General features: G+C 44.2%; 1 protein-coding gene across 1 annotated transcript in view; it reads right to left on the reverse strand.

The window, feature by feature from the left end:
* Positions 1-13,232, reverse strand: part of trhde.1 (thyrotropin releasing hormone degrading enzyme, tandem duplicate 1) — a 167,440-nt gene that overhangs the window by 151,848 nt on the left and 2,360 nt on the right. The window contains exon 2 of the mRNA XM_070854016.1: positions 8,606-8,850. Within this exon, the coding sequence (XP_070710117.1) occupies positions 8,606-8,850 (245 nt within the window). The remainder of the gene's footprint in view (positions 1-8,605; positions 8,851-13,232) is intronic.

Raw genomic sequence — 13,232 nt, forward strand, 5'->3', positions numbered from 1 at the left:
AGGAAGAAAGAGGGTGAGAGGGGAGAAAAATAAAAGATGATAAGGGAGAAAGAGAAACGAGAGGACCGGGAGAGGAAGAAGTAGAGAAAACAGAAGGGAAGAAAGATCAATGCAAAAGGAATGGTTCGCAGTCTGAGCCAAACGTGAAACTCCATGACTTTCCGGGCCTAAAACGTTGAACTCCATGACCTATAAACGGAACATGACATCCAAAAAACATCATTTGAAACGCTCTTTAGATCAGGGATCTGACAGGCCGCAGCACGGGGGCCGTGAGGGTTCTTTGCTCCGACCCCCTTCACTTTGCAACCAAAGCTCCTGAAATGTACACTTTTCTGGCATGTTTGCCGACTTCGCCTCATTGACTCGACAGTCAGGAGGCAGCTAATGTAAGAGACGAAGCTGAGGAGGGAAACTTTCCTACGTCGCCACACCAACCTGAAGAAAAAAATCACTAAAAAAAATATATATATATATGTTCGGTGAAGAAAAAAGTGACAAAAAAGAAGTGGCGATCTGAAATATCTGTTAAGTCGCTATGTACTGTTGAATGAGTCAACACAATGATGACTCAGCCTTGCATTTATAGTACATTACAGTACGTTCCTAAGGCATCCGTCACCCAGCAGACTGTCAGAGAAAACGGTTACTACAGAAAAGACTGACGACTACAGACGATGAAACTTCCAGAACAAGTGCAAATCCAAAGAACAAATTTGATGTTCAGATGCAAACAAACCAGGAAGCTGCTTGGGTCACGGTATATCCATTCCATGATGGGGGTGGGGAGCAAAAGGAGGAGGAGGAGGGGTGAAGGGATGGAAAGGGAGACAGAGGGAGAAGAGAAGTGAAATGAGGGTTTAAGGGATGATGAGGGGGGGGGGAGAAAGGGAGATTAGGGCTGGAGGAAAAGGAGAATGAGAGGAGTAACAGGAAGACAAATGAAGAAAAGCTGAGGCGCAGAGGGAAGAGAGAAGAAGAGACTGATGTGACAGAGGAAGAGAAAGAGAAAGAGGATGGAGAGGGTGAGAGGACCAAAAGAAGATGAGAAAGAGGCTCCTTAAAAAGAGCAAGAGGGGGAACAGATGATTGACAAGACTGAAGAGGAAGAAGTGAAGAAAAGAGAACAAACAAGTTGTGGAGCGAATAAAAAGAGAGAGAGCGAGGGATAGATGAGGGGGGAAAAGTTGAAAGAGTAGAGGAGGAGGAGTATGGTGAGAGAAGAAGAGAAGTGATGAAAGAGGTGGATATGGGAGAGAAAGGAGAAAGACAAGGAGGAGGAGCTGGACAGAGATGAGGAGGTAAAGGAGAGAGAGATGAAAGATGAGGAAGAGAAAAGAATTTGGGAAAAGAGGGGATGACAGGGAACGGAGGAACATGATGAGGAAAAAGAGGTGGACAACCGATGAAGATGTGTTAAAGGAGAGAGAGAGAAATGAAGGAGAAGGAGGAAGATGAGAGGGGACTGGAAGAAAGGGAAGAGGAAGAGGAGGAAAAGAAGAGCAAAGTAAGAGGAGTCAATGGGAGACGAAAAGGAGGGATAAAATAAAAGAAGATGAGAAGTGTGAGCGAACGGAGAGGAAATAGAGGAGAGAAGATAAGAGGAAGAGGAGAAAAGGAGTGAATGGACATGATGAGGAGGAGAGATTGTGAGAAAAGGAGGAAGAAGAAGAGAGAGATTCACGCCTCAGTACAGGTGGAGAAATGAAACAAAGGGAAGAAGAGGTGAAAAGAACAGAATGAAAAAGGAGAGACAAAAATGAGGACGAGGGGGAAATGTAGAAAAAAATGAGAAGAGGGGGGAAGGAAGAGGTGACGCAGGACAGGAGGAAGAGGGAAACATGAGGGGGAGAGAGAGAGAGAGAGAGAGAGAGAGAGATGGAGAAGGAGTGGAGGCAGGACGAGGAGCGAGGGGGAAGGAAGAAGTAAGGAGAGGAAAAGGTGGACGGAAGAGTGACGAAAAGAAAGACGCTGAAACGGGGCGTGAAAGGGTGATGGCAGGGGGAGGAGGGGGGGTGAAGAATGGAGGGAGGGAGGAGCAGAGAATAATAAACAGAGGGCGAGCGAGGCAGACAGATACAGAGAGAGAGAATAATGGAGAAAGCCTGAGAGGGAAGAGATAAAGAGAGAATCTATTAGAGGAGAGAATGAGTCGGTAACACACACACACACACACACACACACACACACACACACACACAATAAAGCTCAATAAAACTACAATATTAACACACACACACACACACACACACACACACACACACAGGACGTGACACCCTGCAGTTTGCCAACAGTCTCCGCTGCCAAGGTAACGCTTGTTGTCACAGTAATCCTGATTGACAACCAAGCTTACAGTGTTGCCCTGGACAACCGCAACACGTAAACGCATACGCACAGACGCGTAAAAACACACACACAAACAAACACAAACACACACACACACACACACACACACACTCATGCATGAATTCATGCGGCAACTCTTCGCTCCGTCTAGAGCACCAGCACCAGAAGAGAAATGAAAACGACATCATTTCTGGCTGTAATGCTTGGCATTATCTTGCAGGGAGACACCACAGAAGAAGAGCACTGGCATGCGAATGATGTGCCGGGCACACGCACACACACACACCCACCCACACACACACGCACCCACACAAGTTGAAACACACACTTCATTCAGATTCAGATATGTGACTGAAGGGGAAACTGTTGAGTCAGGTGCTTTGTGTGTGTGTGTGTGTGTGTGTGTTTCTGTGTGTGTGTGTGTTTCTGTGTGTGTGTGTGTGTTTCTGTGTGTGTTTTATTTCTATATCTATCTCAGTCACACACATCACACCGGACACACTGATCTCTTTAAGCAACGTCTCAAATTGCAATTCCCTGCTTTCACATTGAAAAGACTGCAATGTGTGTGTGTGTGTGTGTGTGTGTGTGTGTGTGTGTGTGTTGCTGCAGCTATAGTTTTACACAGGAAGTCAGCGAAGAGGCTGATTCATCATCTTCGGTGTAAAATATGCCACTGACGGAGGAGGCAGTGGGGGGGCGGACCTTGTTTGATCAGATTTCAATTCCGCTCATTTATTTAGAGAGCGAGGGAGGAGAAGGTGAGGATGCAGGAGATAAGAGGTGGGGGAGGAGAGAGGGAAGGAGGGGAGGAGGTGAGCCAGGGAGGAGATAAGGAGGCTGAGGCTCTAAACATGTTGACCCTGACACACGTGCACTACACGCACTCTCACATGCTTTCACAGTTTTTTAAATCTTTAGCGGCGATCAGAGGGCCCGAAGCAGGAAGTCAGTGCCAATTAGCAAATGCTAGCATGCTAACACTACAAAAACATTACCTGCATGTTTGAGTATGTAGCATGGTGGTGTTAGCATTTTTCTCACGCAGCTGCTAGCTTAGCGTGTGTCATCGGAGATGGGTGTGGTCTCAGTAACCATGCCAGAAATAAGTGGGCAGAATGAAGGGACCCCCCCCCCCCACACGCCATTTTCCACCCCTGGTCCACCTTCGTTTTAAGTTGCGGATCGCTGTATCCCAGTTTCAAACATTCAGTACCAGAGGGCACAAAAAAAAACATCAAAGATCAGATCCTATGAACTCCCCTGGGGCAGACAGACACGGTGGGGGAAATACTTCAGCAGAACACATACATGTCAATACTAACATGAGTTAAAAGCCGACCACGCAACGGATGGTTAGGCACGCTCAATAAATCTGCAACCGTTCATCAAACTCACTTCACTCATGTCATGTCGCCCACCGTACCGTACACATGGATGCGCCTACGCTTGTAGGTTTTGTTTTGGGGCTTATTGTTAGAGGAATCCTGTTACTCACGTCAAGACGTGGAACAAGAGTTTTGAAAAAAGCTTAGGGAACACAATTTGTTCTCTAGATACCATGACTTTAGTGGCGATCCATCACAATGGCCGTTGTCCAACCTGGACTCACACTGTCGCCTGCACAAGCACGCCGCTGTGTGCGGCTAAAAATTAACAAGTCTATTTCAGGCTCAGGTAAGAGAGTCACGGGCTCCTCTCAGGTTCAAAATGACATCTTGGATTTGTGAAGACCTCTATTACAAGGCACTCCTCCTCCTCCTCCTCCTCCTCCTCCTCCTCCTGTTTGTGTGTCTGTTAGATGCTCAGAGAACGAATGAATTTATTAAGTTGCTTCACTTGACTGCCATGTTAGATAGGTTACCCTCTGACACACACGGAGTGGGTGAGCGCGGTATTGATCTGAAACATCTCATCTCCACACCGGATTACTCTATCAGAGCGGGAGGGAGGCGGCGAGGAGGCAGCGAGAGGCTGCTGATAAAGAGGAGACGGCGGATGAGGCAGATATGTTGACCAATCAGCCTCTTCCTGCCCGCCATTAAAGCCCAGACTCTCACGTAACCTTCGTTAACCATCTGCCTCTCTCGTTAACACCCCGACATCTCTGTTCCTCATCAAACCCGGCCTCGTTAGCAGCCTTACTACCCCTCGTTAGCTGTAATTCCTCCCCTCGTTACAGGAGGAAGCTCTGTGAAAAACAGCCTCCGTCTAATGAAAAACTTCCTCGCAGGATGTGGTGGAGAAAAAATTAAAAAAAAAAAAAAACCCAGCTCTGCTCGGGTGTTTTGGCTTTCTTTTAGAAGTCTGGGCTTCAGGAATGTTCTGCATCAAAGAAAAGGGGAAGGATCCTGTGCACTTTCTAAAGCTCACAGCTGGAACATTTTATCAACAATGAAACACAAGGGGCTCTATTTTAAAATCGCGCAAGCACGAAGGCAAACACGTTCAAAGCACTGGGACGCGAGATTATTGGTGTGGGCCAGCTCTCTCTGTTGCTGTATTCTACATGGCTGTAGAAAAATGACAATGTGGATCCAGTTTACGCAGCTCAGATTAACCGACAGTGAACGCACCGCGAGGTCAGTTTGAAACACGTGGGCAGCGGGTCACAGGCCTGAACCGTGGGGCCTCAATTAGATCACCATTAATTCAATCAATACGAGTTCAATCAATCAATAAGTACGAGTCACATGACTTAAATAGAGCTGAAAAGTCAATCAGTTAGTAGACTGATGGAAAAACAACTGTAAAAATATCTGCAACTATTTTTTATAACAAATAAATTGTCATTTTTCAGCAAAAATGCTTAAAAAAAACTTTCAGCTCCTCTGATTAAAGGATTTTCTGCTTTTCTTCGTTTTATGTGAAAATAAACGGTCTTCGCTTCCATTTTTTCACCTGTTTCCTGACATTAAATTAAGCAAATCATTTATCTGCAATGAAACTAATCAACTTTTGACTTCAGACTCAACTTACAAATGACGTCCGACACCTCCTTTGACTTTAAAACCAGTTACTTGTGGCTTCACTTGGACACTTCAACCTGAATGCCTTGACAAAACGATGCGTCCGTCACTTATTAAGCAAAGAATTAATTACTGACGTTGACAGTGTGGAACATAATGAACCAACAGATGGTTCATTTGCAGAGAAGTGGATGATTCAGCATTAGGGATTTACAGGATAAGTTTATCGACGCAAACTTGTCACTTTCGGACAAATTGCAAACTTTTTTAAAGCCACCTCAAAAACTAGTCAGAAACTCAAGTCAGAGACCCGAAGTCGGAGTTTGAGCCTTAAAGATGTCGGCTAACAGCAGTCCAGTGAGTTAGACTGCAGTAAGTACCAGAGTACAGTGTCCTGTACATTAGCTGAGTATTGATGTGCATGTTTTTAACCTGTCATGTGACATGTGAGCAGCAGACAGCAGGTCAGTGGAGACGCTGCTGCTGCTGCTGCTGCTGCTGCTGCTGCTGCTGCTGCACAGACTGGACCACATCAAACTCATCTGTGCATCATTTGCATAAAGATCAATACTGAGCTTAAACAGTGATACTGTGTGTGTGTGTGTGTGTGTGTGTGTGTGTGTGCGCCTATGTGTATGCCTGTGTGTATGCATGTATGTGTTTGTGTGTGCTAATTAATTCCCCCCCTCCCAGCTTTTAAGTGTTTAAGCCCAGCCTGGGGTTTCTGGATATTAAACCAATCTCACAGCAGAGTGTGTGTGTATGTGTTTGTTTGTATGTGTGTGTGTGTGCGTGCATGTTAGCCACACTGCTGCATCAAACTAATCCTTGAGCTAACTGTGAGCTTTGTATATAGACACACACACACACACACAGAGTCAGTAGTGTATCATCTGAACAGTAGAGGTCTCTGAACGCTGACATGTGAGTATGACATTTTGAAGCTTGTTTATGAATAAAATTATTATTTCAAAAAATAATCAGCGCTGATTTTTACTGTGCGTCTTTCCGCTTCGCTGGTTACTCATCAGATTAACATACTTATGAACTGAGGCTGGCACCTTTAGAGGCTGTTAGTCATATATTCTTTTTTTTTTTTGTTTTCATTTTATCCTACTATGTGTCTGGAAACTGGCTAATTTGTGTTGATTTATTTCATATTCTTTGTCATGCTCACATGTCTAAACAAAGTTAACACTAATTTTGTTATTGGCTTTCTCCTAATAGATTCCCCCCCCCCCCCCCCTCACTTAGAAAACTGAGTTCCCTCTTCCATGCGATACTTTAGAAATCAGGTTAGTGCACACAGGAACCAGATTTTGTGTTGTGATCGAGCTCCTCTGCTCCATTGCAGCTGCTGTATTGACCTGCTATTGATCCGACCAGCGGCCACCACCTAACATGGGACCACTGGCGGTGAAAACACGGCGAGGAAAACACAGCAAACATTTCTCGCGTTTCCGTCCAGATGGACTTCCCGACGCGCACGTGCACGCAGGCGTCAGGTCATATCTGCTCCTAACAGCTTATTCTATCAACAGCTGATTAAAACCACTGCTGGATACACTATGATGAGCAAAAATGCAAATGCATGTTATTGCTGTAATTAAATAAGACTGATCTGAATCTGAGGAGGGCAATGAAGAAATCAACGATGCAAAAAAAGCTACATTAATATTAGTGACGGAAACATCCAGTCAATTTGGGGATTTAAATAAGCAATCACTGTCTCATTTAATGTATCATATATGCCTGGTTTAGAATTAATTGCTTTTTTATATTTCCAATTCTGTGGTTTAAAAGGTCCATCAGAATTTGTATTGGTCTTAAACAAAGAGTCACATTGCGAATTTTAATGTTATTGTTTCCCGGCAGATTGTCTCAATCACTACATGAGTGTCACTCTAAAAAAATGTCGTTTCAGAACTGTAAAACATGAAGAGGATTGGCGACTCGTACGACGCACGCAGTGCTGTGCGAGTTCACGCTTTACAAAGTTCAGTTCATGAAGAGTAAAATTAACTAGGCGGTTCTGAACTAAGCTCACTTCTTCTTAGCATACAGTGGCTCCTTTATTTCGGGAAGTGGGCACTGATAATGACTGGGGGCTCGGGCTGGAGCTCTCACTGCTCATTTAATAGGAAAGATAAATAATTCACAGATATTTCCCACAACTTATCTGATGCATAAACTCAATCTGTCGTTTCAAATGCACTGCCAATGTGGCTGACGTTAGTTTTTTTTTTTTTGCAGATCCGGTGGGCACAATTTGCATAAAACATTTGCATACCTTTTTTTTTTTTTTTTTCCTGTTGGAATCTGCATCGACTTGTTCACAAAAGTCTTTCAAACAGTCACATGAACTGGCTTCAGCGGCCAGTGCGAGTTGCCAGTTGCATTAGAAAATGCCAGCCTGTCGGATGCCCTAAAACACAGCGCGTGAGCTGTTGTTAACTCTCATGGGAGTCCATTAAAAGTGTTTGTTTTCGCCGCTCACTGGCTCAGACTGTTATTCTTAGCGTTAGACAACCTTGCAGAAAGGATTCCTACAGAGACAGACCAGTCCTCGTGCTGCTTGATTCAACATCACCAGACTCCATTGACAAAAACAGCATTTTTTCATTTTTATTAATAAAGTCATTTTGTCTTCTTTTTTTGTTAAATAACATAGTCGCTCTGAGCTTGTCCATATGGCCCACCACTACTTCCAGCCAATCAAAAAGGACCCATGGTAGAATGGCTGCACGTTGGCTGAATAAAACTTCAGTTTCAGTCTGACAGAGTCCTTGTATGGTCACGACTTTTCTCCTCTGTCCAATCGCAAGTGAGCTCCGCTGATTTCATCAATTAGCTATGACTTTGTGTTTCTGCGATAAATGAAACAGACGTTGATAAAATGTTCTGTCCCCGTGGAAACACACACACACACACACACACACACACACACACAGATGGAGGCCACAGAGACACAGACTCATGCATGAAATAATAAATGTATCAGCACACAGTCTATTTCCCATCAGCACCGTGGGGAAGAAATCTGATGTGGAAACAACTCTGCAGCAGAGGCTTATGGGAAATTCATAAGAAGGAAGTGAGAGGTGTGTGTGGTTTGATATGTGTACCACACACACACACACACACACACTGTGAGCGACGTGTGTGAGTTAATCAATGTCGAGGATGTGAAGCTCTGACCTTTTCTAGTCGAACCACCTGCTGCTGCATGAAAAAATGAGTGTGTTTCAGTGTGTGTGTTCATGCGTGTGTGCTTCAGAGTGTGTGTGTACCGTTTCTCTCTCTGCAGGGTGTAAGAGCTCCTGAAGAAGCCCAGCAGCTCGTCCTCGATGGCGGCGTCGAAGCTCATGTTCAGCCGGTAAACTCTCATCGGCTTCAGCTCGCGGTGCAGCACCACCACGTACATCTGATTGGCCGGGTAGGGGAAGTGGCGGTGGATCCGCATGGCTCCGCCCCCGGGCCTGTTGGCGGGTCGGCCGCCGGCGCCACCCTCCGCTGTAACGGACACCCGGTCCACCTGAAGCCAGGGAGAAGATGCTTTAGTATGGTGAACTGTGTAGTGATGCAATGATGCACATTTACAGGAAGTCATTTCTGTACTAATCTGTAACGCTGTGTCTGCCTCATTCACATTTGTTTCCACTTTTTCTGTTGCCATTTTCTTTACAGATGTAGCTGCCTGGATATGAAGGAAGAAGATACCCCCATTCTCACTTAAAACTCTGATACAATAACGAAGACTTTTTTATGAAAGTAGCTGCACATAAACTTACAACAAAAGTTACAAAAAGCAAAAATGGTTAGAAATGTATTTTCTTTGTTTTATAGTCTTTATAGTATAGTATTTTTCATGGAAATCCTCTAATACTAAATATCTTCAGATACGCTGTGGATTTTCTTTGTTTGCTGCCACAAAAATCGAGAAAATCAGTAGAAAAGTCAGCAGTTAAAGGTGCCATATGAAGTTATTGAATGCTGACAGTGCTACAGGACTATTCTTTTTTTTATTTTTGGGTCCCTGTTATGGTTACCTTGTGCACCCGCACTAGCACACTCCTGACGTGACACACACACTCCCATCACCAGTGTCCTGCGGTTCTGCTGGCTGAAAGTTAGCTGCGATAACATGCAGAGAAACCTCGCACTGTGCCAACAAAGGCTGCTGTGAGCGCGCTCAGGTGTGCAGCCTCGGCCTCTGTGGCCGACTCAGTAGCACACTAACCTCCTAACAGAAGTCACTTCATACCGTCATGACGGATATTGATACACTTAATCATTTCTAATTCATTTAATGGTTTTAAATGAGTTCATCTAACCAAAATGTTTGTTGCACGAGAAGTCATCCATTTTACCTGCTGATCATGGGTCCAAACAGCAAACAGGAAGTGAGAGCTTCCATTCGACTTTATGGTAGGGGTAACTCGGTCTGTACCATTTTGAGCAGAGCAAGGGGGGGGGGATTATTGCCTGGCCTAACTTTTCTTTATTCACTTGTTGGTTTCTTTTGGTTCTTTGTTTCATTTCTGTAAATAGTTTTCTTCACAAGCTCACCAAAATCAACCTGATTTTTTTTTTTTTTGCGTTATATGACTTAAACTAAAAGACACACCAGGTGAAGATTACTCCTGACTGCATTTGTTTTTCTTCCACTATTGACTAATCTTGACTCACAACTCCTATCTATCATTCACAAATAGGAGCGATCCATGATTTAAAATATTCAAAAGATCGGCTTGCAAATGTTTAATTAGGATGAAAATGCATTTAACCCCTTTGTCAGTCCCCTTGGGCACATCCCATTTAGGTAACACTGAATGCCGGGCACTTTTAAAAGAGACATGAATCCAGTTAGGCATGAGGGCCACTTTAAAGAGACAACTTGAGCGTAATTTCTCCCCGAAAACGTTTCAAATGCAGGCTTGCAAACTGTTGCGTGGTGACAGCTGCAAACACCTGCTGCTGATGTTCATGTGCCATTTCAGAAACCCCACCTTCATGCGAGCATCCATCTGTAGGCTTTTAGTCTATGAGAGGGAGTGGGAGAGGGAGTCAGAGCCTGACTCCTGAATGTGAACTTGGGACACATTCTGTATTCACATAATATACATAATTACCTAACTAATTACTGAACAGATCCCCATTGAAGAAATATAGTGGTCAAACTGCAGCATCAATCATAAAACTGCACAAAGTGTTTCAGCAGGTGTTGAAGGTAAAAAGGTGAGCGTGTTTTCAATTGCTGTCACTGAGCTCCACTGGGAACAGCGCGCCCTGCTGTTCGGGTCTTTCAACACAGTCACGTTCCAGTCAAAACACTGATGATCACCGCTGATCTTAAAATGTACAGATTTGCAGCAGTTTCAGTGCCTTTACAGTTTGTCTGATGCAAGCCGTTGCTAAGCAACACAAGATTCACCACCAGCAGTGGTTGACCTGTCGCCATGGTGATGTGACAGGTGGCACATGGGCAACAAAAGGGCGCGTGTGCGGTGGCAGGTAGCTTGTAAAAGCACATCTGACCGTTCAAGAGAAGGCGTAAGACAGAACGGACTGAGGCTGCAGAGTCAAACTGACCAGGTGATGGTGACACCACACAGATGGTCCGTGACTAAAGCTAATTTACACTGGACAAAGGACAGCACTCCGCTAATCAAAGGCCTCATAGGTGTTTCCACTCATTCTGATTCGCCCGAGCCCATGTTGAGTATGGGTAAATGACATGTCACCGAACCCACAGCACTAAAGAAAACCATCACGGCGAAAGTAGTCTCATCCAAGCGACGTGAGATGCTCATCAAAAACATAGAGGTGAACGTAGTTTCTTCTGTTTTTAAAATCAAGGTGAAAATCAAGGTGAAAGTCGTCTCATCCAAACAACAAGGTGCAACATAGCTGACACTGAAATTGAGGGCTATGTAAATCGAGCACAGTCCCGAGAAGAGGTCTGATCAGCTAACACAAGTCAAGAACAAGTTCAACTGACATGCAGGACAAAAATAAAGCCAAAAAGAAAAAAATGTTTGCTTGTACATAAACCAGTATTCCACATCAACTAATTCCAATGGATTGGTTGATTCTCTCGTTATAATACGATAAATCCGCACAGAGCTTTCATTTAAGGTTCAAATTGGATCTTTGCACTGCATCAATTGTAAACTGAGAGCCGGAGGGGGTAAAATGGAGGAAGCTATCATATTAGTTACACTACACCATCGCATCAATTTTACATTACCCTGCTGTGCCAGGGCGTAGAACTGTCGTAAGAAAGGAGTGGACAGTACAAATAACCTTCACTTGAATTAACCCTTGATAAATCGTCTGGTTAGAGACTGAAAGAGCATGAAATCACTACATCACCAAGTATCAAGCAGCTCTTTAGCAACAAAGGACACATTTTTGGGTCACTTCCTGCCCTGACGAGGCACATCCATTCATCTATGTGTCAGTAAATTGTGCTTGATTTGCTTTTTTCTTGGTTATTTCTGTTTAATGCCCATTTCCAGCAAACTCTACCCTAAAATGTCCCTAAAACATTCACTTTGTAACACCATATTAGTGCAAATCCACCATAAAATCTGTGCTGGCACCTCAATACGGCAAAGCAAAGAACTTAAAAATAAATCATCATCAATCATCATTAAGCAGAAACGGAGATGATCACGCTGTGGTTTGAATCAGTGAATCTACCCTCAGAGATGAACAGTAGTGCACGATGGGAACGTGCCCGGCAACAGTGGGAACCGTTGGAAACCTTTGGGTCTGTGCGTTGTCACACATCAGCAGTCCTCAGCCAATCAAGCGTCGGGTGTGTATCTGTTTGTGCGAGTGTGTGTTTGCTCTTTGATGAATGAACTGATCGATGCGAACAGAGAGCCTGCTGACACAGAGAGGAAACATTGGGGATTAAACGGATGTTTTCCAGGCTTTTCTGGTGAGTCAGCGAACGCAGCGCCACGCTTCGTGATGCCTTCAAATGTTCCTCTACACCAAAGCGCCTTTTAATTGCATTGTTTGTTTGTCGATGGGTTTGATTTCCCAGCTGAACTTATCCCTATCAGATAACTTTGTTCCTGTGTGAATTTTACATCTTTATTTGTGTCTTTTTCGATCAAATCTCTCTGATCAGTCATGATTGGCTTTTCAAGAGCCACTGAGTCCTCTGCAGGTTCATTCTCATTGACATGACCTAAAACCAATTGATGCCTAGGATGAAGGAAATCAGTGAGATCAGATTAAGAACTCTTAAGGATTTGTAATTCACGTAATTAATCCATAATATGTAAAAACACCACGATGATGCTTCATGCACCTTTCTATTCTGGTTTAGTTGAGTGCTTTTTTGTACTGTGACATTTCTTTGACTCTGAGAATGAAGCGCTCCTTGCAGGAGAACTTTCCCACCTTTTCTAACAGCAGATTGTATTCTTATCCACGTTTTTCTGGGGTTTTTTTTGGCCTTTTTATATCATGGCAATATTTCTTTTCGCGATGCACTGACTCTTACCTTAGGAGACCTGCCTGCCGCCCAACAACACCTCTTAATTCACAGTGTGCTCCCGCATAAACACAAAAGGGGCTGTAGGGTTTTTAATTGGCCTCTGCCCAAATTAAACAGATTTATCCCTCTCTCACATTAGCTGAGATGACCAGCCTGAAAAATCTTGTTGCTCAGGCGTTTCTCTGAGGCTTTCTCTCACCACACGCTCGTCTCAGAAATACGGCTGAAACAGCAACTTTGACGGTTAATTAGCCTCGTTAAGGAAATCTCTGAGGCCAAATCTGGAAATAAACATTCTTTGTTAGAGAGCTGGTTTGTTTTCCAACTCAGAGAGCAGACCGCCGGATGCAAACAAGGAGCTTTGTTTGGAAAGACTCAACAGGAAAGTTGTCAACAGTATC

The sequence above is a fragment of the Pempheris klunzingeri genome, chromosome 22, assembly GCF_042242105.1.
Source record: "Pempheris klunzingeri isolate RE-2024b chromosome 22, fPemKlu1.hap1, whole genome shotgun sequence".
Classification (NCBI taxonomy): Eukaryota; Metazoa; Chordata; class Actinopteri; order Acropomatiformes; family Pempheridae; genus Pempheris; species Pempheris klunzingeri.